This window comes from Xiphophorus hellerii, chromosome 7, assembly GCF_003331165.1.
Source record: "Xiphophorus hellerii strain 12219 chromosome 7, Xiphophorus_hellerii-4.1, whole genome shotgun sequence".
Lineage (NCBI taxonomy): Eukaryota > Metazoa > Chordata > Actinopteri > Cyprinodontiformes > Poeciliidae > Xiphophorus > Xiphophorus hellerii.
Window position 1 is genome coordinate 25,370,262 of NC_045678.1, and position 23,835 is coordinate 25,394,096.

The following is a 23,835-nucleotide window of genomic DNA, read 5'->3' on the forward strand; positions in this document are numbered from 1 at the left end:
CACTGCAATTATAAGCAGAGCATGGCTAACATTTTCCACCAGTTTATTTTTTCTTTTTTTTTCTCTTTCTCCAAGGTCGGGGAACTTCCTATCGGGTCTGGACAGTCAGTTATTCTTCCAGCAGGGAAAACAGTTTTCTGCAGAGCTGAGGACTTTATGTCGGCTTAACGCTGTTAAACCTACAATCCCCACAGGCAAACAGCAGTGTTTAAACCCAACACTCCTGACCCACAAAAATGCACAATCTCATACACATACTGCATTCATCCATTTTTATTGACAGCTACATAAACAGATATTGACAGTCTGTGAGACTGACAAATCTACAGCTGCAGGAATTTAGATTAAATTAAAGAAAACATAAATACATTGCTTTGTTCAGTATAACAAATATGTTGCAACTTTTGTATTCATATTTGTTACTCTCAAATTGTTTGATTTTTTAAAATTAAACAATATTAAATTAATTAATACTCCTTCTGTTGATCAAACCAATTAGACCTCCCTCTGAACTGAATGTTGTGTTAAATTTTGCACCTTGATATTAGTAAATATGTAAGAGCAAAGCAAAGGACAAAAAACGAGTTCATCAAGTTGTGCAAAGCTATAATACTTTAATGCAAAACTTATTTTAAAATTAAGAAGAGCCACACCACACACTCAATCATTTAATATTTGTAAAGCAAAAATAAAGCCAAAATTTGTACAAAATATACTTAAGTACACTATGCAAATTCACTGTTATGGGAAAATTTTCTTGTCCTACGAACTCATGTGGACAAATGGATATTTATTATAGATATTTAATATTCTGAGAAACACATTTATTTCCAGCTATTAGTTTGTGACCTTAGCTCCAGCAATCTTAGTTATCCAGTGGGACTGCGACCTAGAACGCAATACCAGTTAGGAGGTCAGGGCCAAATAATATTTGGAAAATGACCATGATGGCACGTATATCATTTCTTCCTCATTTGGATATTAGTTTGCAGGGAAGGAAAACATTCCACTGTCAAATGTCAACTGATTTACTTGAACACTCCGAAATACAAACAAGATGCAGACCCATTCATTAAATTAGAATATTACTGAAAAGTAACATCATTCCCAAATGAAGCACATTATATAGATTATTCAGACAGACTGATGTTTTAGGACCTTTGTTTCTCTTGATCATGATAATTATCTACCAATAAAAACAACAGAATATTATATCAGACCAAGAAAAAAAATACAAATGTGGGCTTAATGGAAAATATGTTTAATCCTTGCTTTATCCTTGCAAATTATTTTCTAATTTGTTGAACGAATCTCAACATGTCTGTGTTGACATGTTGAGATTCATTCTCACCATGTATCTTATCATGTAGTGTATCAGAGATCTTTTGTTTTGTTTTGAATTTTAAATTTAGTTTTATTCGATCAGTTTTGTTGGACTGGAAGGTATATTAGAAAATACAACAAAACACTTATTTCTAACATTTCACAATTATGTTTCAAATAAAATTACTAAATTTATCCAAGAACAAAGTCTTATTGGAAAAATATATTCCATATGAGCTGAAACCATGACAGCTCTCCTGCTGAGCAATCACAGGCTTCAAACACACACTTTTATTTGGACACTCTTTGTTTAGAGTATTTTTTCCTTTAACTGTGTCCCACACTCGGTGATTACTGCCATACAGCTGCCCTAATGATATGGTGTTTTTCACCATCTTTTTGTTTGTCTGTTTTTTTTTTACCTCAACAATCCATCTGTGGTTCTTTTCTTCTTTTTTGTCAGGTTTACAATTGTTCTCTTTTATATTCTCCTCTGCCTTTGTCCTTCAGGCTCTCTGTGTTGGCTGTATTCTTCAATTACCTCTTGTAAAATGCAGAACTTTTATTGATATTGCTGAGCTGAAAGAGGGAGAAATTGGTGCATAAAAGCAGACAGTCCAAATGGCTTTTTTCTTCTTCTTTAGACTTGTTTTTCTTCAGACCATTTTTTAGTCATACAGAAATTTAGCTGAAAAGCACCCTGTGCTTCTTTCTCGAAAATGGAAAAGCTTTTAGTTTAGCTTTTGTAGACTATTCACGTCCAATAAGATGAACTCTGTCACCCAGTTTTCAGCCATCTCCTCATATCATTAATGCATCTCACCTGATCTGTAGGATCTTTTTCTTCTTTTTTCCCCTAGAAAGACGAGTTGTCTCGTTTGCGTGGCGTGGTTTTGGAGAACGGGAAGGAGCAGCTGATGTTTGAGGTTCCCCTCAATGACACTGGCTCGGCGGGACTTGGGGTCAGCCTGAAGGGAAACAAGTCCAGGGAGACTGGAGAGGATCTGGGAATTTTCATCAAATCCATCATTCATGGAGGAGCTGCATACAAGGTGACATACAGTTAATCAAAAACACAATTTAAAGCCATTTATTATCTTTCAGTTTAAGATGCCTTGCAACAGTGTTGTTTGTTTAGTTGTACACCGTTGAGATTTTCACATTCTGTCATATAACAACTACAAACCTCAACATATTTTTGGTATTTTGTGATCAACCAGCAAAAAGTAGTGCTAAGTGGGGAAGTGAAATAAAAGAATACATGCTTTTCAAAAATCTAAGTAAAATTGGGGTGCACAGTTACTATCCATTTTATTAAATGTTAACCAGAGTTCACTTGTAGCCATGCAAAAAACCTTACAGGAACAGCAAAATGAAACACAAGGAACACAGAGGATGGGTTAGGGGAACAGCTGTGAAGAAGTTTAAAAGCAGGGTTAGGTTATAAAACAATGTCCCAATTTTTGGACACACTCTAGATTGGTCAGTCCATCATTTGAAAATGAAATGAGTATAACAGCAGCAAACCTTCAAAGACATGGCCATCCAGCAAAGCTACAAGTAGCTACAGCTCAGAGGAGAGAGTCTGTTAACAGGATGATGATTGGCCTTTGTGTGTGAATGACAAATTCCTGAAAGAAGGCCATCCTCTTGTATTTGAGGTTCAGTATTTGCAAATTTTTCTGAGAAACATGGCTTCAGATTATTCGCAGACAACCCACCTATTCACAAATGGTTTCGCAGAGCATATCTGAAATATTGTAAAAAAAAAAAAAAGAAAGCAACTTGGGAAGCTGAAATACTTAAACTCAATGGTACATAAGACACTATTGGTTGGCGATTATGAAGTAAGCAATTCAGGTGCACCATTTTTCTTGGCACTGATTGGCTGAACACCCTAAGGGTAGAGTTAAGAAAGATATGATCATTTGTCCCAAAGCGGTTTCCACTGTGCAAAATAATGCATATTAAAGTATACTTAATATGCAGTTGCCTGCATATTAAAGCGGGTGACTGTGGTACCTAACCCTAATACTGGTGGTCCACTGTAGTGGACATAGGTAGAAAAAATGTTAGATGACAATATATCAGAACCTTTTTGCCTATTTGGAAAACCCTGTGGTGCAAAACTAACAGCCTCAACACATAATCCATGCAGAAAAATATGGTGTTCAGATCAAGTTGTGCTCAACAGGGGTAGGGAAATTGGTCAACCCCAAAGAGAAGATGGACGAAGCTAAATACAGGGCAATCCAGTGGATCCTTGATGCTGGGACACAGGGTATCTTCCTGCAGGACAATAACTCTAAACATAAAGGCAGAGCTATAATAGGATGGTTATGTCAAAGCAAATTCTCTGAATATGTCCCAGTCAAAGTCAAGAGCCAAATTCAATTGTGAACTCATGATAACACTTCAAAGTTACTCTTTTTCTAGTGTGACTAAACTTCAATCCTTTTGCAAGCCGGTAGAGACAAGGTTGAAAGACCCGTAGCTATAATTCTAAGTGCTTATAGAAAGTAGTGACTTGGTGAGATTGGTTACAAAGGAATTTGTATAAAAAAGGGAAATTTTGTATCATTTTCCTTCCTCTGCATATTTATCAATAGCTTTATGTTGCTTTCTGAAATAAAATCCTGATTCAATTCACTGAAGTTTGTGTGTAAAAAGATGTGAAAACTTTCAAGGTTAGATGCTTTACCTGAATACTTAACTAACTCTGTATTACAGTGGTAAATATGGTTTGTCTCTTACTGCCTCACTTGCATTCAGGTGCACTTTATGGCTTAAAGGATCAAAGCGTAACATCATGGAGATAAAAAGCAGAAAATAAACATTTGACTACCAGATGGTCTCACTGGGTCACTTCAAATGTTTCTTCTTCCCTGTGGCTTTCTGCTCCTTTTCTGTTCACCTCTGACCTTTTCCTCATCAGGAAGCAGATGATGCTTCTTAACAGCTAAGACAAAAAGGCAAGCAAATTTATACACGTTAAACCACTCTGACTGCAGCTGTTTGTGCCACAGACCTTATAACTTAATTAGAAAGCATTGGGAATAATCTTTAAGAGATGTCCAACAGTGGGAGTCACTGTGGTGGAGGCTGAGTTGTGTCATTTAGTCATGGGAGTATGGGTGAGTATGTGCATGAGAATACTGCACCATGTGATCTTTTGGTGTTGACTTTTGGTGTTTTGGTCTTTGAGGTGTGGATTTTCTTGTTTTTTTGATTATTGATATGTCTGAAATAAAATGTCGTGCGTTTACAGGATGGGCGGCTGCATATCAATGACCAGCTCATCGCCGTAAATGGAGAGTCACTGCTGGGACGCTCCAACCATGCAGCCATGGAGACACTCCGACGATCGATGTCGCAGGAAGGAAACGTTAGAGGGATGATTCAGTTGGTGGTGCTGAGGAATTTAAAGGTACATTGGTACTTAGTTTAGCTAACTTCAAAGCAAAAAACATTGGTTAAGATGCTTTATAATTTACTTTAAAAACAATTAGCTAAAAGTGATTGAAAAACAGGCCCCAAAAAAGACCTGTTTTTCCTTTTTTTTCAATAACATGGGAAGACCATGAAACTCCACGATAAAACTAGCACAAGACAACAGTGATAGCAACTGCACCACCATGCAGGCTTTGATTAGAATCCAGCAGAACTAGAATAACAAGGCAATGTGGAAAATAGAAAGTTTTCAAGCAGGATTTAAAAGACTGTACTGTCTCTGCAGAACAGATTTCAAGGGGCAGGTTGTTCCTGAACAGACTGATGCTCTGTAGCTGACGGGCGTTATCCACACAATGCTACTTTTTAACCCATCAAAAAGTGAGACGAGGACTTTGTAGTTTCTATTACCATCTTTTTTTATCTGAATTTTTTTTTTTTTTTAAATAAAAAAAACTCAGTGTTTACTGCAAGTCTATCTGTAAGTTGATGCTTACGCTCATGCAGATTGGACTGTGTGATGTGCTCCTTGGTTTCCAGGATGCTGTTTTGTGCCTTTACAGAACAGCTGTTTTTTTTATACAGAGACCTAATTACAGTCAGGCCAACTGTTCCAGGCACTTCTGAAGGCGAGCTGGTTAGACACAAATGCATGTCACCCTTTTCAGATTTTAGTTGTAAAACATTTTTAACCATGTGTAATTCAGTTTGCACATCACAATTATGCACTTAATTGTGTTGTTCTATCACATAAAGTTCCAATAAATGTTACATGTTAAATGTTGCTGAAGTTTGTAGTTGCAATGTCAAAATATGTGCAAAGGTTCAGAAGATTCGACATGTGGACTTTTCTTTTCCTTGGCGGGCTCTAAGAAAATTTAGTTTAATATGCCATTTCTGCACAAGCCTTTCAGCCTTGCTATCCATTCTTCTGATTCTTGACTCCAGTCTCTGCTCTGCTTTCTGCTGCTACCAGAATCAGCAGCAAAAAGAGCATTTACACGTCAGCCTTTCAAATTTCGTGTCTCTGAGTTCTTCGTTATACAAGTGTTCTTGACTCGGATGTGTCTCTTTGTGAGTCGAAAGAAAAAAAAAGCTTTTAATCTCATCCTCTTTTCAGTTGATGCCTTTTTACAAGGCCACAGAGTCTGTTTGCACAAGCCTCCTGCTCATATTCAGCCAGGTGAATAGACCCTCGCAGGACTGCCTGGAAAAATACTAAATGCAGAGTTTGCATTCTCACCAAATACGCAATTAGAATTAAAAAGAGGGACTGTAGAGTTAGCTCTGTCTATTGATACAATTTAAATGTACAGAGTTTTGCTACCTAACAGGTACCATAGTAAAGTAGCAAAGGGAAAAATGATCCCTTTCCATCTTTTTACAGTGCTGTGAAAAAATTTACTCCTTACAGATTTCTTTGTCACGTTCAAGTGTGTTTCAGCTTAATGTTATAAACTGATGGCCAAATATTCTAAATTCAGATATGTTCCTACACCCCCACTATTAATAATTGGTGAAATTTTCTTAGCAAGTTGCAACTTCAACAGGCTTGTCATGATAATAAATTTTGCTGGATGATAAATTGTCCCAGGAGTTATTGTGATAAACGGTAATGTTGTTTTGAGACCATTTTCAAGTTTTATAATGAAAATTGCATAATTATGCAAATACACCCTCTCAAAGATCAATGAACTTTAATTTCTAACAAACTTTAATTTCCTGGAATTGAAAAACATTTCAAATATCCAAAATAGATTAACAAAATACCCGAAACAACAAATAAAATGTCCTTCACAAACTTGGATATTTGAGATCACTTGACCAGACTTCTGTCATCCGGTCTTTAGTTGAAAGAGAGAGAGAGACACGAGGTAAACAAACAATCATGCAAATGGAAATTATTGATTAATACGATTAATTGATTTACGATTAATTGATTTATTTCTTATTGTGAATGTTTGCTAAAACAGGAATGTTTGCTAAAACTTTGACTGTTTTTTTTAACCCAGTGTTCTAATAAATTATAGACTTCTTGTGGTTGCTGTGAGACCATTTATCTCTTGAGAGAAATCTGATTGCACCGTATCACAGGTTAATGGGAGAACTGGGGAGGGGGCCAACGGGATGTCTACCAAACTGAAGAATGATGCGTCTTGGAGGGGCTGCTCAAGCGCTAGCCACTAGTGTTCAGTGCGAGGTCAAGAGTGGGATGACAAGGAGGATTTATTACACACACACACACACACACATACACTGCTATGTCTTCTTTGTTGTTTGAGATGAGAGCTCATCCAACATGGAGGAACACAACCACATTGTTTTACAAATTCAAAATGACACACAGATGGATGCATATTAATGAGAATGAACATCAGTTTTTTTCTACACACACAGAAGACAAATAAATGCAAATTAAATCCCCAAAGAAATTGTCAGGAAAAAAAAACACACCAAGAGTGTAATCCATTCTTTGTTTGAGCATTAGAGGGGCCCTCGGAGGGCTCTCCAAGCAGGAGAAAGGTGTCGGTGTGATGGTTAGTGCCACACAAACATTGAAAAGTGAAGCACTTCTGAAGATGCTTCCAACTCAACGGGGCGTGGGAAAAGAGTCCTCCACTGTCCTCTGGCTACTTTTAAAGTTTCCCAATCCTGCTGAGACAGACAACTAAAAGAAGCTTTTTTCTATTCATCTAGTTAAAGATGCAACAATCAGAATTTTGTGGCCTATTTTCAAACTCCAGACTTTACCCTGCGGATATGGACTTTAGATTATTCTGATTTCTTTTTAAGAACTAAAGACATACAAACAGCCTGTAATTTTTTTAGTCTTTCTGCCTTGAGCTGTCTTTAATTGTGACGGAGATGACATTACATGACTGTGTGAGAGAAACAATAATGGTTTTACTATTATATTATATTAAGACAGACAAAATGATTGCTGACTTCTAAACTTGCTTTAGTATCTTATTTTAGAAATTAGCATGCATAGCTAACATTACTTAAACATTTCTCTCTGGAGCTTAGCCATAAGTTTGAAATTTCTTAAATTCAACCACCAGCTTTGCAGTGACATGTTCAGCCTGCATCACATTTGATGAAAGTCTTGCTCTCTCTCGCTCTCTTGCAGCCTGAATTAAGTGCAGACATGCCACAGAAAATGGTTTCTTTTAAATAGCTTATTTATGCCTGGCTTTGTCTTGCATATCACTGATTCTGAAAATAGTTACCTTGAGTTTTTTTTCACGCAACATGAATTTAACAGACAATTTAAATAATACTCATATACTATACACTTATTATTTCTTTGAACAATATTAAATAGGCTTAATTTTTTAACATTTGTTTTATTAGGGGGAAAAACATGCCCCGATTTTTATTTGCAATCCTCTGTAGTTATCTGTGTACATTGTCTGTGTCTGTGCATATAAATGCTGTTGTGGAAATGCTGAGTAATATTTGTTATGTTTCCTTTTAGGATCAATATGAGGTGTCACCCAATCGCTCCTTTGACAGTTCGTCTGGCGTACCAGGACTTATCAGCCCATTCAAAGGTCAGACAGGCTTCGTCAGTCAAGCCCCAGACTCTGTCCACCCCACACAGATGTCCAACCCCATCTATTCCTCCAGTGGTGAGTGTAGCTTTTTTCATATCTGTTCTTTCTCTTCCACTCAACCCACTTATAAACTAGCTTGAGGTTAATGCATTTTTACCTACATTTAGTACAGATAAAGGACTGAATTCATGCAATGTAACAAAAACCTTTTCAATATGTGAGAAAGACAAACTGTAAATAAACCATAAAAGAACTTTAGGAAAGGGAAGTTATTTCAGACACTTGAGAGAAATCACACAACCAAATGTAGGCATAACCTTATGTTGATATTTATTATGCTGTCCATTCTTACAAAGCATCCTTTAAAATGCCTACTGCTATCTAAGTGACTGATTTGTTTTTTCAACATTTAAAGACCATTTTAAAGATTCCACACAAATAGGGCGGAATAGCAAAAAAAAAAATAAAAAATACAATTGCATCGGTAGAGCAAGAAAGCTCCATTTAGAGTAACTCTGAACAGGATTTGGATGAGGCACTTTTTCTTCTGTAACAAAGTTCTTATGTTACGTGCAGCACAACAAACAAACAGTTTCCCTTATTATTTATTTTGGTAAACTGATCCAAATGCCACAAACATCTGCTTTTAGTTTGAGTTTCATTGCACAATCTTAGACTTGTTTACATAAAAATAATCAGTAATCATTTAAATGATTTTTCCACACAACTTCCAGCTACAAAAGCTCATAATTAAGTGTAAGTAAATTATGAAAATGTGCACACAATGCTTGCACAAACCGTTTGGAAGTTTTAGCTCGACTTGTCCAAAATGGTTCTTGATTGTCGAAACTGACTGCTGCTGGTCAAAACGATGAAAATTACTTTTTGGTATCAGAATCAGTTCTTTATGTAATTTGATGGTTTTTTATTGTTCTCTCCTTCTAAAACCTTTTGGGCTAAAGTCAGCTTCTTAAACTGCATTTGAAGGCAGCATTAATTCCAAAATGAAAACACATCAGCCGGTTTTTGTTTAGTAATTATAGCCTCACCACAGGTTTAATTACAGTAATCTACACTGAGCATTGTTCTCCCGTAATAAAGTCATCAGCGTCTGTGGGAGAAATATGACTGTACACATACCTAAATGATTCTACTTCTACTCTTCTACATTTAAAGCCACTGGAGAAGCCCTGTGTAGATTTTAACTAATTGTCTGTTTCAGATGCATACCCATGTTATATTCGTGTTTGATAATGACCAGGCGTCGTGTATTGCTCAAACACTTTTATTAAAGTCTTTTTTCATGGATCTGCTCAAATAGGTCTCTCACAGGTGTGTCACAAAATACTCTCTCCTTCTGTCATCCTATTCTTTACATTTATGCATTCACATAAACTCATGCTTGCCACCTAGTGCACATAAACATAATTCATTCAATCATCACAACCCACAGTGTAGAAATTATGAAGACCTGAGTTTATCTTTCTACCACATGGTGGGGCGGGGATATAGAGAGGGAGGAAAAGTTTTCTTTTAAGTCAGAAAATGTAAGCAAAGAGTCAAATAATGGGGTTACCACAGGGTTTCCAAAGCAACTATTAGATACCATCTGCAAGCCAAGTGGTTGATTTTAGAGGGATGGCAGGAAAAGAAAGCTTTTATGTCTAGCCAAGATTAACGTAAATGTCTGGAGTTTGCGAAAAACAACTGGAATTTCGGCTGAAGCCATGTGCTTGTTAAAAATGACAAAATAACTTGGAGTTTTGTTTAACAACAGCCATTCCAAGTAGGTCTGGTCTCATAATTTAGATTTTCAAGCAGTTTTACTTTCTGAAAATGTTTTAATTTTTTTTGTTACTGAAAAAAATTTGGTTGTTTTGAAGCTTTTCCCACTATATTGAAGAAGTTAAGTAAATCAAAAATGTGCAACAGTAGCACTGTAAAATAAAAATAAAAACAGTTGCTAAAAAATAAAGGAATGACTTCTGTTATTCTTTCATTCATTTTACATTCCAGGCTTTCTTGTTGTTTACATATTACTCTTTGTTTTTGCTTTATTTTCAGAATAATGAGAAAAAAGTCAGATTAAAGTTCTCTGAATTTTGAGAACAAGTCTCATAACTCAGAGTTCAGACTTTAATCTCAGACTTCAGATTCCTTTCAGTATTTTTCTCTCAGAATTTTGAGATTAAAATCTGAACTCTGACTTTTTCTAATAATTCATAGAAAAAAAAGTCAGAAAAAATGTCTCAATTCTTTATTTTTCCAGTGGCTGTAGATAAATCTGATGAACAGTTACATTGTAAAGTAAATTTTTTAACTGCTCAATGTTCTTTATGTCATATTCTCACACTGCTTCTTTGCCTGTGTTTTGTGTGTAATAATCATGTGTAATTGTATTTTTGTGTGTTCCTGTATTTTTCATGTTTTGGTGGATATACATTTGTTTGCCAGAGTAAGTTAACAGAACAGATTCCCACAATGTTAGACTTGTTGGGTTTTTTTTTCAGAACAGTTAGTTAGGGTTTATTAAGCGCTGGTTGTGGTAAGTCTTTAGGATATAAATGTAAATTATTGTTCCATTGCTTGTGCGCTCGTCATTGTTCTCTCTGCTTGTTTGTATGAAAGTGTGCCTTTTTGGTCCTGCATGATATCTCTGCTTGTTTTGAGTCGTGTTAGTCTCCATTGTGTGTGGGGGTGTGCATGTGGGTGTGTTGGTTCAGGGATTTTTTGGCCAGTATCAGACAGTGTTGGTTTTATTTGTCTGTGTGTTTACACTGAATCCGGCAAACAGCTCTGACCTTGAATACACTTCGCTGTTCAAACTCACCTCAGCTATAGTGTCATTTGGATGAATATGGTGGTGTGTGTTTGCATTTCTAAGCCTGTGTTTGTGTACAGTAGGCACATATCTTAGGCTCTCTGAGTTATTTTGCTTGCTTGGTTGTTTATCTTTGTGCATTAGTGTGTGTTTGTGCCTGCCAGTGTTTTACTCTGCTAATGAACTGTTTCATACTCTGAATTCATTTCATTTGGCACTACGGCCCAAATTAGAATTATATTTTGTTATTTTTTCCCTTAATGTCTGCCTATTTACAATAATTGAGAATAAAGAATCACTACATATGTATTTATGCATATGTGTTATTTATGTATTTATGCTGTAGATTTCAATAATTATTTATCTCCTTCACTGCATTTTATTATATCTGTTACTAGGATACTTTGCCTTAACTTTTTTTCCCTTGTTGTTTTTCTGTTTTATTGTTTTCCATTAGAGAGATATAAGCTTGAATACGTTCAACTGTTGTTCTCATTTTTTGTAATTTGGCTGTTAAATCATGTAACTTACATTAGAATAGAAATACATAGTAATAAAATGAAATATTGTCTCAGTGGGAAATTCAGGTATACCAGCAACAAAACAACATGTAGATTTACACACACAAAATAACAACTGTATTTTTAATTAGTTTGGACTATGGAGTAGTATTTCAAAACACTGGTCTTTACTTGCAAAATAAAAAACAAAAAAAAACATCTATGCCTTGTTAAAATGTGCTAAAGACTGTAAGAGGTTGTGTTATGGTCTAATAGAATCAAACTTATAATATAAGGTTACTTTCCTTCAGATGTGTCTGGGGCTTTCATCAATGTGAGCAAAGTCATGAACAGTCCCAAGTACAAGTCAATTTTGGACTAAAACCTTAAGGTATCTGAAGATGAAGACTTTTTTTCTTTAGCCTGAAAAATCCCCTTAAAAAATATGTACAAAAAATGAAGATAAAATGGCTGTTTCCAACAGGTATATTTATTTTTCAGTGGAATTGGGTGTGATTTATTTCATTGTTTGTGGAGAAGGTCTTTGAAATGACTGTTCATCGTAAAAACCTGGCATTTTAACACAAGTGTGTACACTTAACCCCCTGTTAAGTTCAAACCGGATTATGGATAAAAGCAGACATTTGTACATGTTTGCTCAAGCTAAACTAAATCCGCTGGTGACCAGCACAACCTCACATTAAAATCCAAAAAAGCCACATTGTTTTTTCATGGTTTGTAAAACAGACTAGCTGCAGACAAACACAGCTGACAGAAAGGAATAGTTGAGTGTAGAAGAAGACAATTTGTCTATCTGCTGTTGGGGAAAACTGCTATTGATCTATCATCCACAACAAATGCCTTTCTCTTCAAATAGCAGGAGTCAGTGAAAACAGATTTCTGCGCGTGTGAGGTGAAATAAAAAATGTGTTTTTGACAGTTTGGCTGATTAAGGTGCTAGCAGTGAAGAGGAGAAGGAAGGGAGTTCAGGGGGGGGAATAAAAAGCTGAAAACTGAGAGGGAGATAAAATGATTTATGGGAGATCTGAGCGGAGAGATAAATGGCAGCCAAAATATCAGATTGCAAGAAAAGGAGCTGGAGAAAAATAAAGCAGGTGATTAGTGTGGAAAGAGGGAGGAAGGGATGGAGATGAAGGCGGCGTGATATCTTCAGACATGCCTGTCTTCCCTTGCAGTTCCAAACGTCTCTGCTTTCAGATGCACGTGTGCAGATGCAAGCAGATAAAGGGCATTCAGCGAAGTGATGTGCAGTAATTCTAGCTTGTGTTGTGTAGCAGCAATGCACTCTGAGAAGTGATGACTGTATGTAAATGGCACTGGAGAGGATTTTGTGTCTGTGTATCAAGTTGTCATAAGCCCAGACAAAGCCATATCAGTGTGAAACATCTGCTCCATCTTCAGCTGCCTTTTCATCATCTCTCCTTTTTTCTTTTACTTAGCTTTGCTCATCTGCACGTCGTTTTTTTGTTGTTTTTTTTTTTTTTATACTTTCGTCGCTTAACTTTTCTAAGAACTAAGTACTGGCAGATTTTGCAAGCATTGCTCAAAACAGAACAAAGTGTAGGCAATTTAAAGTCTTATAGGCCATAAGCTTCAAATGTGGCTCAAAAAACCCTGTTTCCCCAAATGATGGAAGCAGCTGGAGGTTTACGCATAAATTACGATGAGGATAACCGATAACCTTCCGATTCGGCTGTGTTTATGTCTTCCATTAGATCCATAATGGAAGTTTTTTTCAGCCTTCCTTAAACTCCATCTCATGTAAGTCTTTTTGGAACAATGGACTCAAACCAGCACCTTACTGCTGTGCTGCAAGTCTATTTTCACCCACCTTTCACTCATGTTCTATTGAGCAGCAGTAGCCCCACTTAGGAGGCTTTCAGACGCAGTATTGAGCTCCAGGTTGCCGACGTTTTGGAAGCACTCCGAGCCTAGAATGCGGGAAAATAGATTTTAAGCCCAACAGTAGTGCTCTTGTTGTGTTTATGGGGTATGGAGCGTAAGTACAGCACAGGCTATTATGTTGCCAGATGGATTGATTAAAGTAGGTGTTTAGATCAGATATTTGAGAGACAAAAAAATGAAAACAGAAGCTGTAACAGGTGGACCATCTCTCTAGTGTTCAAAAACATATTTCCTGGAAAAGATGTGTAAAACATTCGAATTCATTTTTTGTTGCATCAGAAAGATTGCACATGTGAAATATTTCTTAATATCTAACATTTAATTAGATGTTTATTTATTTAATCAGGTAGAATAATTCATTGGTACCACAATTACTGGTACTCTCTTCTTACAATATTTCACAAAATTGGAGCATACAAAAAGCGGGATCTTCAACTGTCTGTCTTTTCACAGTCCCTCCAAATTGGAGGCCAGCATTTCATTTCCTCATAGGGCAACCTGAGGGATAAACATTTATGTTGTCGTAAAAATTTACGTTTGCGCATTGAGTCCAATTCAAATCTGCGTGGACCAAAGTGGAAGGAAGTATGCCTTAGTATGTTGGAGCCTTTACAGTCATGCTTTTAGACTGTGGGAGGAAGAAACCCCAAAATATATCTTTTTCAAGCCCAGTGATTTAAAAAAATGTAAATGTACAGGGTTTTCACTTCTTAAGTCTGATATCAAGCCGTGAACATCTGGGTGTCCTCCACAAACAGAACCATTTTACATCAGACTTAAATTAATAAATGCTAGAGGGAAACTAAACAGGTTATTTTTTTCTTCTTTGTCTATTTAGGATTTTTTGTGACACAAGTTATCTTAAATCATAGTGATTTAGACAGGAAATGACCAACAGAAAAGGGAGGAAGACATGCAGAATAGTTCCTGAGGTCAGGAGATGATTCCTGGATAGCTGATGGCCTCTTTATATGGTGGTCCAGCTTTTTGTCTCGCCACGCACCACTCCAAATTGCAATATTTTTACTTAAAACACTCACTTTAACCTTTGACATCTTGGACGCCATCATCCGTGCTATGTTTGTGTTTCTACTGCAGTGAGACTCCAACCAACAGACTCAATATCTGATTGGCATGTAAATTGTGTGTTCATGACAGTTTGAACAGACAACCAATAAATATTACAAACTTATAAATATTACTAATTTACACAATTATATTGTAATAATTATAAACTGTCAACATATTTTCAAAATATAAAACTGTACATCACTTTTTTTTAAGTTGAGATGACATCAGTGCAAATACATACTACCCAAAAAGAGAAACACTGCAGTCACCTTTAAAATAAAAACCCATTTGCATAAAGTTTAAAACACCTCCCCTCATTCATTTATTGTGAGGAAGAGATCAGGACGCAAAACTATTTCTCAGTTTTTATGTCCTTCTCTCTGTTTTACAGCTCCCAGTCAGATTAGGAAGCCTGTAAATGATGCTAAAAGAAAATTATACTATCTGGTTTTAACACCAGGCTAGTTGTTGTTTGACCAGATAGTTGTTGATGCTGTCGTATTATTAATAACGACAGTTTGGCTATTTTTCTATGAAATGCACAGTAAAACGGCAAATTTTGTTGCTCATGATTGATTTGTAAAAGCAATACAAATGATAAAACATTCGGGTGAATACTTTTCATAGGTTCTGTATTTTACACCAGACGTACCTGGTATGAAATACACCAGGTAGGGATTTTTAGTTTGTTGCTAAAAAACATAATTTTAGTGACTCTGACCAAATTACACAACTGCAGTTAAAGTCCATGTAGCATTTAATAAAATCCACACATTTTATTTGTATTGTAAGGAAGAAAGATGTTTTTTCTGACATGCCTCCAAAACAACCAGCTGGCGTGTAGCACCATCTAATTTCCGTCGTGGAGACTTGGTGACCCCTGGACGCCACATTCTGCTACAGGTTTTTTGGGGGATATTTTACCGCCCTCATTATCTGCCTTAATGTGCACAATGGCAAGATAAATATGTGTGGTTCATCCTGCTCAGTGACCAGTGCATAAGAGAAAGGGGTGTTTGTGTCACATCATTTTGATACCCAGGGAACAAAATGTCATGGAATGGGTTTGTTTTCTTTCTCGCTGAATAGTCCACATTTCATAATTCATTTTATAGTTTTTTTATGTCCTTGACTTGTCTAGTCACTTCCCTTGGGTGCATTTTTTCAAAGCAAATCACCAAAAATACACTTTCAGCTAAATGTGAAGATATAAATATTTATCCCGGCTGTGACACAGCACAGCATCAGCTTCATACATTCTCTCTGTGGAAATACAATTTATTATCATAAACATCAGCGTAATCTGATTCCAAAGGTAGGAAAAATCTGTTTTGGTTGGCTTTATTGTATTAATCCAGGTTATCATATTTTGTTTTCTGCTTTTCAGTGACCAATGGGAGTTATTTTCACATGGACGAGGAGGAAGATGAGGGAGTGCTGTATGGGCAAGATGTGGAGATCAGCAGCTCTAATCAGCCCTCCTTCTTACAGGAAAGGTGTGTTTGAGCTTTCTACCAGAGTTCTCATACAAAAAGCTTAACTCTGTCTGATAATTAAACCCAAGCGGGGACTATTGTCTTTACTAATCACTTTTTATCGGCTTCCTGTTCTCTGCATGGAAGAAAATTACATTTAATGTCTTGATTCAATCTGAAGACAAACATATTTTTTGATTGGTTGAATTTAAGGTCACCAGGAATATGTTACATTTCAAAATTTGAGTTCAGAGTTTTTTTTTTTTTTCTTGTGTTTTTATTTATTCAAAAGAAATATTGCAAAGCACCTTCATCATGCCAATGGAAAACAACATGGAAAAATATTACAATCATGAACTGTGGAAAAAAAAGTAGTGGATAAAAACAATAGGTGACATATACTTAATTGCTATTGAATTGTGACATATATATATATATATGTATATATCTTTTACATAGCTGTCTAACCACCTTCTCATTCATCTTTTGCAGTGAAAGCTCTAAGATATCCCCGATTGCCCAGCCTCAGTCTCCCACCCAGAACCAGTTCCAGCACATCAAAGCCTCTAAAAGCATGGACCTGGGTACGACTCAAAACCAGCATCACACTGGTGGGGTGATTTTCTTGTTTATCTGTTCTGCATGATGGCCGCATGCATCTCATCCTCGTTTGGAAAGTTTTCCTGCTGATGCATGCCTGCTGCATTGGCAGCACAAACTGCATGCAGACTGACATCAATGCAGGCTAATATACACACATTTTGAATCTATTGACCACTTCTTATCTAATTTTTTGTGCTTTTTTGCGTTTGTTGTATTACTAACACACTCATATTATTGTCAAAATCTCTACCAGAAAGATGATAACACTGTCAGTGGTTTGATAATTGATAGGATTTGTATGTTTTAATTTCTTTCTCCGTTCCTAGTTAATTTTCAGTCAAAGCTCCTATTTGGTGTAAAATTAAAAGAAAATGTCAGGATGGGTCTTTTATTTCTGAACCAAATGTCAGAACAGCGACTTTAAACCACCGTAATGACGCTTTTGCTGACATCTCTGTCACCTGTTGCTCCCTGATTGCTGATGTTCTCGTGCAAGTGCTGAGTGACATTTCAGTTATTGTTAAAAAGTCAGCTCAGAAATGAGCATGTGCACACTTAACGTCTATTCCTTTGCATACATCAGCGCAACATGACAGCGGTCGCAGCAGTGCAACAAAAGTGTTTTGTTTCAAATGTCACTTTGCTCAGTCCTCCTCCTCGACTTCGCTCAGCTGCCAGATGTGAGCGCGTGTCTGCGTGTGGATTCGAACAAAAGAGAGGGAGAAATTTATGTGAACTGCACCAACATTCATTTCTACACAAATACCATGCTGATGATACGTTTTCAGGGCTTCGCTTAACCTCTTTTGTTGTTTTACACGTTTAGATGCAGATTTACTATGAGTCAGTTTTGGTGTAAATTGGTATAGCTGTTTAATGTCTAGTCATAGCTCTAAATTTAGTCAGATTAAGTAAAGAAAGGAGGTATTTTTTTTAGCACTTTTCAACCAAGCTGTTTGTAAAGTGAAGACTAATATGTTGCATATCCTTTATCACCAAAATAAGGATGCTGCAATTAAAGCATCCTTACTTTCACGGGTTTATTTAAATTATTGCAATGATAATTCTGGACAATGTAGAAATATAAGAGGCTATAAGAGGCACACAGGCATCTTCTGAAAATGACTCTAAAATGAACTATAAAAATCTCCTCTCGACTCTTAAACACAGTTAACTTTAGCTTCAGTCAGAAAATATCTCATTGTATGCACAAGTGCCTTTTCATCAGCATATGCAAATCAGATAAGATTTGCCTCATTAGCACTTCAGTCTTTTCAAATTAAAAAAGTTGACTATCGGAACTGTAAAATATCGGTTACACAGACGCACACAGATGCCACCATAATTAAATAATATTTCTTTCTTGATGTACAAGTTGAATGCCTTAAAGAGTGTAAAAGTTAATTCTGTGCAGAACATTTTAAACTTAATTCATTAGCAGCGAGCTTAGCTCGCTGAGCTATAATTAAAGTAATCATTCAAATTCACCAGCTTTGGCTATGCCTATATCTAAGATAAAAAAAAAACAGTAAGTTGGTTGAGTTGGACCTATGTATTCATTTATTGAAGATGATTACTTGCTACATTCACCAGTAATTAGAGGAGATATGGACATAGGATCAGTAGGCACTTTTGTCTATTTCACCAAACCAACATTGATGTCAACAAGATCCTTCCTTCTTTTTCTGGGATTTTAAATGACACCATAAATGTTTTACCAATATAATCAGGCAATATTGCGCATTGCAAGAAATATAATGAACACAAAGTGCTTTTTTTGCACCCTGACAAATTAAACAACACTAATTTACCAGGATGCAGTTTAACAGAGATTTCATGCTGTTTCAGATGTTGTAAAACACTTTTAGATTCTATTTTATGGGTCAGCTTATTTTGTCTTTGTTGGTCTTAATTTTATTTTACAGCCAAACGCAATGAAACTTTTAAAGATAGTTTAAATTTGTATTTCCTTTTTTTTCCCACTGCACCTGCTTGTGCTTTGTCTTGTCAGCAATATTTATTTTCTTTAATTTTATTATCTCTCAGTACAAAAAAAGCTCTAAATGACAATAAGAAAAGATTTATATTGGTCTTAAAGGCCCGGTTTTTGTTTCTGTGGTTATTGTTGTGTGTATTGGTTTAGTTCTACCAGTCAGTGCCGGAAAGGTGGGAGGAGCAACAATGTGATGGACTTAGAGGGTAATTACCTGTAGGAATGATGATCAAAGCAGCTACTATGTCAGGAGCGCAGAGCCGGATGGAGAGTGACTGAAGAAAAATGAAAACATTGAAAATGATACCAAGAGGTTAAAGGTTAAAAAGGTCAGAGGGGGTTACATGGTTGGCAGCAGCTTAAAAGCGAGTGAGAGGAGGCAGAATGAATGAAAAATGATGCAGAGGCTGAAGGGAGGACGGAAAAGTGTTTCAGTAGCAGTGAAGCCGTATTAACATTACAGGAAAGAAGGGTAGCATGTCGGCCATCTTGTAAAATGAGACATGAAGAATAATTGTTAGGTAGAGAATGATGAACTAAGCAGGAGTAACAGATGCTAAACAAGAGAGAAAAATAAAATGTAGAAACTGCGATCAACACAGCATTAACTTAACATTAATGTTAGTTTTCTGTGTGTGTTTTTTCTTTCAGTGGCAGATGAGAGCAACATTGGATCCCTGGATGGAAGCACTTCTGGTGAGACATTTTATTTTAGTTCAACTGCAACTAAAAGAAAAACTGAATTATATTGTAATATAATGTATTATACGTACATACCTTGCAGCAGTTTAGTAAATAATTTCTGTATACCAACGTATAATAGAGTCTCCCAAACTGTCCAACAGGTGAAATTTGTCCACATTTGTCTCATGAAGTAATGAAGTAATTTTCCAATTAGTAAATTGGACAAAAAATCCTCTGCAGTGATGAGAGATTGGTCATTTGCAATATGATAGCGTAAATCAATTTCCCTTCCAATGCTTATGTCAGATCTACAGATTCATATTTGCTTTTTCATCTGGTCTCTTCTGTCCCCGTTAATTACTTGCTGCTGTAGACAAAGCAAATTACATGAGCGGCACAAACTGTTATTCATATGGAAATGAAATCGAAGAATTGTTGTACAAAGAGAGAATCCATTTCTCTGTGACAGAGACAGACACTTTTATGTATTGAAATGGATGAATTATGGAAGGACACACTCATCTCAAAGGAAAGCTCAGGTGCACACATGGCTGATGCTTCTTCAAGAGCTCTTGCTTTGGGAGCCTACAGACGTATATATTTTTAAAAGTTTGATCTCAAACTTTGCTCTTTGCCTTGAAGTCTCTCCTGTTTCATTTGTAGCTACTTGAATGTAAGAGCACTCTTCGCTGCACTCAATATGGGTCCCTCTTCCTGCATGCCACCTTTTTTTCTTGTCAATCAGCTTGTTTCCCGCATTCAGCTACGCCTCAGTTTTAGACATGGTGGTACACACTTTTATTATGGCCATACTCTTTCTGTAAGGCTGCCGGCATGGTAATGTAAGGAGCATGAAAGAAGAAAATGTAGGGGGAAAAAAAGCCAAGCTGACTTTTATTTTATTACAGCAAAAATCCATAAAACATAAGACTTTTTGTTCTCCTCTGCAAAAAAGTTTCTTTCTTATATTTTAGTTACTTGCCTGGCTTCAGAGCTTGCTGGGCTTATTTGCAGCTGCTAGATATATAGACAAAGGAACATCATGCAAAACTGAGCAGCACAGAAAATGCTTAGATGTGCACTCTTTCTGCATTAGCCTTTGATAACATGCAGAAAATGTGTTTAACTTTGGTTTTATCATCTGTGTTCTAGGCTGTTAAATGGTGTAAAATGAAACTCTTTCTATTAATGATGTGTTTTATATTCTGATACCTGGAGAATATGATTTTTTTCTCTCTGACAGCTTGTAATTAGAGTAAACCGTGTGACTAAATTATGGAGCATGACCACATTTATTTATGTATTTATTTATTTTTGTCCTGAGGCAACCAGTGATTTCTTAATTTTAATTTGCTTTATTTTACTTTGCTGTGGACTACAGCTCACTTTTCCAACATTTGTATATTTTTGATAGATGGGAGAAAATATATCTCTTTCAAACAATTCTTCCACCGAATATAAACAGATCTGATCAGTTTTGGTAGCTGTTGCAAATTAAATCACATTTATCAAACCACAGTTACTAGATTAACTGTTCTTCCTGAAAAGTTGCAAAATATATGAAATTTGATTTTAGCATTTCCAAGTTCCAAGGATAAGAAAGGAACAAAAACATTTCTTTTCTCTGATTCTTCTCACTTCCCATTCTTTTTTTCTGGAAAACATCTGACATTCTTAAATTTATAGGATTTTGTGACACTAGTGGCCTTTATTCATTAGTAGCTGGACAGGAAATAGGGCAGACATGCAGTAAAAGATCAGTGACTGGGAATCAAACCCAGGACTGTTGCTGCTTCTGTAGCCTCTGAATGTTTTGCTCCTGCTCTACCACTGAGCTACATGACTCTCCAACGTTTACTTCTATAACTTTTTTCTTCTCGCAGTTAGGAGTTGGCATTATTGCTTTCTCAAGACACCAAGAATATGTTTTAATGGTACCAACAATTAGTAGTTTATTGTTTAAAATGTGGTCTAACCTAACTAAATCCTCTTAAATGTTTCATTTGCTTGGTTGGACTTTATGCAGCAAAAATATAATAATCTTTAATTTGCTTTTTCTTCCTGAGTGGAGTTGTGTGCAGTGGGTGGATCATAAAAGTCTATAATTCCTGTTCTTTATTAATCTTTCTGCAAGTGGCCATATGGCTCTTGGATAATTTTTTTCATTATTAATTTGACTCATGGCAAAAATCTTGCAGGTAGCGCATGTTGTTGTCAAGGCTAGTTGTTCTTAGCAGTTTCATATTATAGCCCAGCCAATTTTTTAATATAATTAGAACCAATTCATTAAGTTTCTTTCAACAGTGGGGTTGAAAAGATCTTCCTTTGACCCATCACAGCATGCTCAATGGAAGTGAGAAATCTTCCTATACACCATCAATTAGGACTAAAACAGGTTATAAGGGGATTTTATTGCTTAAATCACACTAATACTAAACCCCAAACACTAAAAAAAACTTTGAAACAAAAACATCAAAAGCTTGCTCTTACACAGCGAAAAAGGTAAAATGACCTACATTGACATTTTTTGCACAATTGTATTGTTTATGAGACAACCACATCCAGTAGCTCTGTGCTTGTCAGGCTGCTCCGGGAATCAGATAAAAGATGGCATTATGGGGTTTAATCCTGGAAAGTATGCGATTGTGAGACAATGACTTCTGGGAATGCTGTTCTCACTTCCAGCAATGGTTTTCTCTTTCCACACCTCAAGAAACCACCGGGCATTCACACTTTTGCACACACACACATAACAATCATTATGTTTAACGATGGTAATGGAAAGTCTTCATCATCTTGTGGAAAATATGAACTTTGGGAGATTTCACAATATAATTTACCAAAGGCTAAGATTCAGATAGGTGGAAACTGGGAACTGTTTAAAATGTGTCTGCACTTGTGGAAAAGAGAACTCAGAAAGTTGCATTTTTAGAAACCAAACGGATTCAACAAATGTCTGGAAACTTTCATTTGTAGATTTTTATAAAATATAATTAGATGCAATGAAATGGAGTCTAAATAAACTGATTTTGTGGTCAGTCATTCCTCATGTCTTTGCTGCGGCAGAGAGAAATCAAATCAGCTTTGAAAACGGAAACATATGAAATAATTTTACGGCTAAAAAGAGAAGAGGTTCTTTCAGGTCTTTGAAATTCATTTTGGTTGTTTTCTCTCTAAGACTGTCCTAGAGAAAACAGACAAACTATATGCTGGGTGAGTCTGACTGTAGCTCAGTGGGAAAAGTTGTTGTCTCGCAATCTGAAAGTTGTGGGCTTGATTCCATCTTTTTCCCATCGTACATGGATGAAATTAATTTAACACAAATAAAAGGTTGGAATATTTAATTCTCCATACAATAAATTATTAAAACATAATAGTTTCCCCTTTTTTGTTTGATTGGAAAAAAAGATAAAACCTTTTCGTTGATATTCTAATTACTGATTTTGCACCTGAATTCAAAACAAAGAGGTAGGGATTGCATCATGATGGGGTACGTTTACATCAAAATATTGACTATGATCCAACTCTTTTCACTTGAGATTTTATTTTGAGACAATGTTATACTGTAAATATACTATTATAGCAACTTAACCAAGGTTGAAATCTCTATCTCAAGATAAATGGACAGTAATTTGTATTTGATGCAACAAATTAATAAAAAAGAATGCTACTTCAAGATAATGACATTTTTAGACTATCAAGTTCTTTTTATTGCAAGATAATCAGATTAGTAACTTTTTCTTGTGCGATTTTAGTAAAACTCACAAAATTTGGGTTCTTACTGAAAATCCACAGACACATTCATACAGCTTTTATTGCTGAGAGCACAGCGATAAAAATCCCCATCAATCATCAGCTATTATAGTTAAATCAAGTCTCAAAATAACCTAAAATATCTGAAACTTGCAGCCTAGAAAAGTGTGTAATTTTGAAATGGAAATTTTGCAGGAACTCTGTATTTAATCCTTTCAACTAGAACATCACAAATCCTGCTAAGATGACATAAGTGAAACAAATGCAGCTGTGTTTCTTTTTCTGAGTGAGTAAGACATTCTGCACCCCTCGGTGTTTGTACGCCTTCAAATCAGTGTGTGAAAGATGTGTTCTTGTTAGACCAAATGGTTGGGAATGAATATCTGGCAGAATCACAAATACAAGGTTCATACATGGTCCTAAATTCGCTGGAAAAATTGGTAATTTGTTTTTTGTACTTTCCAAGTCTGGGTAAGTGTGGAAAAATAAACTGGAGTAGAAAAGACATTCATGTTTCCAGTTATTTTTTTCTTTCCATTGCTTAAGACGATTAAAGTTTGAATTTCTAAATATGTTCTTCATATTTAGATGCTACATATTTCTTCATAAAATATAGACACCTCTAAGAAATCTCAGTGCCAATACAATGAATGAAATTTATGTCAAAAAGTGTTGCAAA

General features: G+C 35.9%; 1 protein-coding gene across 3 annotated transcripts in view; it reads left to right on the forward strand.

The window, feature by feature from the left end:
• LOC116723171 (partitioning defective 3 homolog B-like) overlaps positions 1 to 23,835 on the forward strand; it is a 222,210-nt gene that overhangs the window by 81,799 nt on the left and 116,576 nt on the right. For 2 of the 3 annotated variants that reach the window (XM_032567857.1, XM_032567859.1), the window contains exons 12-17: positions 2,184 to 2,375; positions 4,592 to 4,750; positions 8,252 to 8,405; positions 16,036 to 16,144; positions 16,616 to 16,734; positions 19,371 to 19,415. In XM_032567857.1, the coding sequence (XP_032423748.1) occupies positions 2,184 to 2,375; positions 4,592 to 4,750; positions 8,252 to 8,405; positions 16,036 to 16,144; positions 16,616 to 16,734; positions 19,371 to 19,415 (778 nt within the window). The remainder of the gene's footprint in view (positions 1 to 2,183; positions 2,376 to 4,591; positions 4,751 to 8,251; positions 8,406 to 16,035; positions 16,145 to 16,615; positions 16,735 to 19,370; positions 19,416 to 23,835) is intronic. The other variant, XM_032567860.1, reaches the window with a different exon arrangement.